The sequence below is a fragment of the Fukomys damarensis genome, unplaced genomic scaffold (assembly GCF_012274545.1).
Source record: "Fukomys damarensis isolate Sample0158 unplaced genomic scaffold, DMR_v1.0_HiC HiC_scaffold_33, whole genome shotgun sequence".
Classification (NCBI taxonomy): Eukaryota; Metazoa; Chordata; class Mammalia; order Rodentia; family Bathyergidae; genus Fukomys; species Fukomys damarensis.
In genome coordinates this window covers 51,787,226-51,792,680 of record NW_022900945.1, presented here as the reverse complement: position 1 = coordinate 51,792,680, position 5,455 = coordinate 51,787,226, and the positions used below count along the sequence as shown (strand labels likewise).

Genomic DNA, 5,455 nt, shown 5'->3' with positions numbered 1-5,455 from the left:
TTGGTACCAGGGATTGAACTTGGGCCCTTGTGCTTGCAAGGCAGGTGGCGGAACCACTGAGCCAGATCCCTGGCCCCAAAATTTATTAAAGAGAGAAGCCTACCACCTTTTTAGTAGCAGGCCAACTAAGACATGTACCTTTGGGTTCTGGAGGAGGCATCAGGCCCAACCTGACTTTCTCTTGTAGTTCCTTCTGTGCTTCCCTCCGAGTTTGCCTTCGAAGTTTCTTCTGTTCCTTCTTGGTAAGATAAACCCCCAGGGTAACTGGTGTGTCATTGTCAACTGTCACGCAGAGAAATGAGTACACCAAAAGAGTAAGAATATTAGAAGCACTTAGGTGAGTATCATCACATTAAAAAGACCTGTAGTGGAATTACTATTATTTTTAACCTGTAACAGAGATCATATGATTATGTATTTTAAAAGTACTCATTAAGTGGTATTCTATATTAGTTTTTTGCAACCTTTTAGTCTTTCATGAAATGAAATACAGGAAACAGAAAAGAAATTACACTTGTTCTAGTTGCTCTATGTGAAGATTTGGGGTAGCTGAAAGGGACTGAGGAATCTATTAAGATCCTACCTCTTGCACTTCAATATTTCTATGGAATACAACTTGAAAATCACTGGCTAGACAATAACATTTATAATTTTGGAGTCACAAGGAATGGGAAAAATCCTCTAGACTTGCAGAAGAGGTTTAGTGAATAATCTTCAAATGAATCACAATGATTTCAAGTAGTGTCAGGATAAGTAAAATTCAGTGATCACTACAAATTGTCATAGGTTGAATGCCCCAACCCTGAAAATCCAAAATACACCATGGTCCAAAATCCAAAACTTTGGGCCAGGCATAGTGGTGCACATCTGTAATCCCAGCACCTGGGAGGCTGAGGCAAGAGGATCACCCAGAGTTCAAGGACAGCCTGAACTATAGTGAGTCTTTCTCAAAAAAATGTGTTGTTTTTTTGTTTGTTTGTTGTTGTTTTTTTGAGATAGGGTCTCACTATGCAGTTGAGACTGAACTATATAGCCCAGGTTGGTCTTGAACTCACGGTGATCCTCCTGCCTCAGCTTCCTGAGTGCTGGGATTACAGGCATGTGCCACCACACCTGGCATATTTTATGGTTTTGGGTTAGAAACACTCAACTGGCAGCCGAGGAGCAGTGGCCTACTCTTGTATGCTGTGGGAGGCTGAAATAGGAGGACTGCAAGTTAGAGGCCAGACTGAGCAACGTAGAGACTTAGAGAAACTGCGTCCCTAGTATCACCAAAAAGGGGGAGGTAGGGAGCTCCATTAAAAGTCTATGCAAATATTTCAAAATCTGAAAAACCAGGAAATCTGAAACACACTCATCTCAGGCATTTCAGATATGAAAGTTTAACCTGTATCTCAAGGTCTTTATTTTTCTAAACTTATTAAAGAAAATGTCAAGCAAATTTACCAATTAGGATATTATCTCTTTGTTCATCCCAAGTCTGGTAAAAGAGATTATTTTATTTTATTTTTTGGGGAGGATGAAACAGACTCTTGCTGTATATTTCAGGCTGTCCTTAAACTCACTATGTGCTCAGGCTGGCCTCAAACTCATCAGTGATCATCTTGTCTTAGCCTCCTGAGTGCTAAGATTATAGGTGTGCACCACCATGCCTGGCAGACATTAAATCATTCATGATCCACATAACTTTCTTTTTTTTTTTTAAAGTGGTACTAGGGATTGAACTCAGGTGATTTGCACTGAGCTACATCCTCAACTCTTTTATATTTTTGAGGCAGGATCTCACTAAGTTGCCAAAGCTGGACTCTTTAACTTGTGATCCTCCTGCTTCAACCTCCCAGAGTGCTGGCATTACAGCTATACACTACCCCTGACCTGATCCACATAACTCTGGAAGATGATGTATCAGAGTTAGTATCTTTACATATGAGGACGCTCTCAAGGTTCTAAATGACTTACTCAAAACATTCGTAGTTGAAACTACAGCCACAACTAAAACCTCTTTTTGACTGAACTCATAGACTTTTGCTGCAAAATGCAAAAGGGAAAGGAAAAGCCAGAAATGGGGGTACCCATCTGTGGTCTCAAAAATTTGAGAAGCTAAGAACAAATTTGCTCAAACTGCAAATTTGAGCTCAGCCTGTGCAATTTACAGATTTGGTAAAGCCCTGTTTCAAAATAAAAATGGCTGGAGATGTAGCCCAGCGTGACAGCTTTAGGTTCAATCGCTAGTATAGCAAAAATTAAATTTAAAAAAGTTCAATCCCCAGTACCAAAAGCAAAAACCAAAAATAATCAAACAAAAACGAGCCAGAGGGCCAGGGATTTAGCTCAGTGGTTCGGTGGCCTGCCTTGCAAGCAGAAGGACTCGAGTTCAGTCCCCGGTACCAAAAAAAAAAACCCCCCAAAAAGAGCCAGAGACATACTTCAGTGTGAGCCCCTGAGTTCAATTCCCAGTACTACCGAAAAAGGGAAAGACTCAGGACAAAGAAATATCAAAGATGGGTAGATTTCGGTGGTGGTGTGCAAAACTACAGCCGTAGCTAAGTTCTATTGGCTAATGCTGATCCAGAGCCTTGAGAAATTTGTACATTACCTGGAGGATTGAGTTGGGCTGGATGTTCAACAAGATTTGTGATTCCAAAATAATCTTCTCTCTTGGGATTTTCCTCTGTACTAAAATTGGAGGAAGGAGAAAACAACAGGATATGTGGGTAGAGATGATGCCAAGAGAGGAGTCTCAGAAAAACAATGAAAAAAAAACAAAACACCAAACCCCATTCTCTATAATGTGTTTTAATGTTTTTAGCACTTTCACATAATTTTTAGGATGAGAAAACCGTGTCCCACTAAGGCTAGATGCACTCTCCACTAGCCAGTCCCAATTTTTTTCTACCATAACACCACTGACTGACAGCATGTCCTTTCATTAGTTGAAATAAGACCCAAGCAGGGTGGTTGAAAAAGAAAGGGTAAGAAAAAGCTAAGATTGCCAGATGTGGTGGTGGATGCCTGTACCCCCAAACCCCAACACTCTTGGAGGATGATGCAGGAGGGCTGCAAGTTCAAGCCCAGCCTAGGCAATTTAGTGAGTTAATGAGACCCTGTCCCAAAATAAAAAATAAAAAAAGGGCATGGATGCAGCTCACTGTAAAGTACATGGGTTCAATTCCCAGTACTACAAATATAACCGAACAAGTATAGCCACAGTCAAAGGTATTAATGAACAAACTCACAGGTCAAAGCCGTTGGGTATGATGTAAGAGTCCCACCACTCAATTTCTGGGATATCGCCCTCCTTTAGCTCTTTCTTAGGAGCAATGAGGGCAAGCCTAGTTGAAGCATGAATGCCTGTTTTTCGAGCAGCCTGTGAAATCTCTGCCTGCAGCTTTTCCAGTTGAGCCTAAAGACAAACCAAGAGAGGAAGATAAACTGGAGACAACAAATTGGTAGAAGCCCAAATTCTGTAATACCCCTTGTTGAACTTTACATGTAAGAGCTGAACTGCTGAAAGCTTAGGAAAAAGAGGCACTCTGCTTTATTTTGTCCTTTACACACATACATCTCGCCCCATCCCCTTCATTTCACCTTCAGTGTCTGCCTGTAGCAGATATGCAGAAATGAAATTTAACTCAATGAAATCCTCATTCTGGAAGAACAAAAAGCAGACAAAACAAACTGAATATATAGTCAATTCAATTCTCCTGGTGTGGAGACTGCCGCAAATACTAATACCAGGCTAGTGTTTCTTGGTCACTCAAAAATTTTTCAATTGTTTCTCTCCAGTGTGGTGAAATATTTCAAATTCAATTTATTTCCACTTTAGTAGAAAGTAATTAGGAAGGGCTGGGGATTTAGTTCAGTGGTGCCACTGCCTGCCTCGTAAGTGTAAGGTCCTGAGTTCGATCCCCAGTACCAAAAAAAAAAAAGGAAGAGAAAGCAAAAATCAAGTATTCTAGGAACATAGTATTTAAAACTTGAAATACCTGCTTTAAATCACCTGTTTATCTAATTGCCCCAACTAGAACTGAAATCAGTACTTTCCTTTCTATTAGCTTTCTAACTTTTTATAAATTCTGGGTCATACTCTAAGCCAGATACCTTTGTCCGTAATCGTTGAGCAATCTTCTCAAATTTACCCTTGTCATGAAATTTAAAAGTGCGTCTCTGGCGCTGGGAAGGGGCAATAGAGACTCGGGGGTCAAAAAAAGTATTGGACTCCATGTCTTCTGATGGCTTTTCTTTGAGCTGCTGCTTGAACTGTTCTCTCTTCACAGCACGAATATTGGCTTTCAGTGTAGGCATGCGGTGTGTCAGCTCAATCTCCTTGCCTGTTGCATCTACAGTCCGACCTTGCTCATCTAGGATCAGTGGTGTAGGTTTAGTCTGATCTTTTAACTCTACTTTCCTGAAAAACAGAACACAAAAAAAGAATTCCTACACAGAACAATAATGCAATCAAAAATCAAACAGAATAAAACAGACCAAAGCCCAATAAAGACAACTATGTAAAATAATTCTACGGAAGACAACCCCATCAATGAATAATAAAAATCTTTTTAGGGCCGGAGATTTAGCTCAGTGACAGCGTGCCTGCCTCACAAGCACAAGGTCTTGAGTTTGCCCCCATATTGAAAATAAATAAATAAATTAAAAAAAAAAACATTTTATTTTACTTATTTATTTTTGGTACCAGGGATCAAACTCAGGACCTTGCCATGCAGGCACGGTGGCACTGAGCTACATCCCCAGCTCATAAAATCTTGACTAAAAAATATCAAACAGGATTGAATCTCAGCCTTTTGGGTAAGATTAAGTGTAAAAATATCAAACTGGAGCTGGGGATGTAGCTCAGTGGTAGAGCATTTACCTATTATGTGCAGGGCCCCAGGTTTAATCCTCAGCACCGCAAAACACACACACACATGCCACATAGCAAACTGAATATTTAAACAATCATGAGATTAATTTATATATATTAACATTTTATAATCCTATCACTTCTTACTCAAATTTTTTTATTTTTTGCGGTGCTGGAACTTTATCCAAGGCTGCATGCATGCTACCACTGAGCTACATACTCACGTTGTAGTCTTAAATTCTCGAGTCAGTCATGTGATGCCAGACCAATCAGAAACACTAAAGCTACAGTCTAACATCTTTGCCTAGTTGTAGAGAATCCTTGGATATGTTCTTATTCATGTAGTTTAATGGGTGAACCCCTGGATTAAAAACTCAAGGACCTGGTTCTATTGCCAGTTCCAATATTAGACGAAAAATGGTATTCTCAGTTCTACCAATTATAAAGATAAACTCTAAAACAAGGAAACCAAGAAATTCAATCAGTATTTATAGATCATATGAAATATAAAACTGTAAGAGATACTTTAGGTTCTCTGAAAAAAGAGTAACATTCAAAGGTACTACTTTTTTTTTTTTTTTTTTTTTTTTTTTT

General features: G+C 39.5%; 1 protein-coding gene across 3 annotated transcripts in view; it reads right to left on the bottom strand.

Annotated features, from left to right (window-relative positions):
- Window positions 1–5,455, bottom strand: part of Prpf3 (pre-mRNA processing factor 3) — a 22,497-nt gene that overhangs the window by 7,190 nt on the left and 9,852 nt on the right. For all 3 annotated transcript variants that reach the window (XM_010616394.3, XM_010616396.2, XM_010616397.2), the window contains 4 exons: window positions 4,102–4,408; window positions 3,237–3,403; window positions 2,597–2,676; window positions 139–282 (listed from right to left, as the gene is read on the bottom strand). In XM_010616394.3, coding sequence (XP_010614696.1) covers window positions 139–282; window positions 2,597–2,676; window positions 3,237–3,403; window positions 4,102–4,408 — 698 coding nt within the window. The remainder of the gene's footprint in view (window positions 1–138; window positions 283–2,596; window positions 2,677–3,236; window positions 3,404–4,101; window positions 4,409–5,455) is intronic.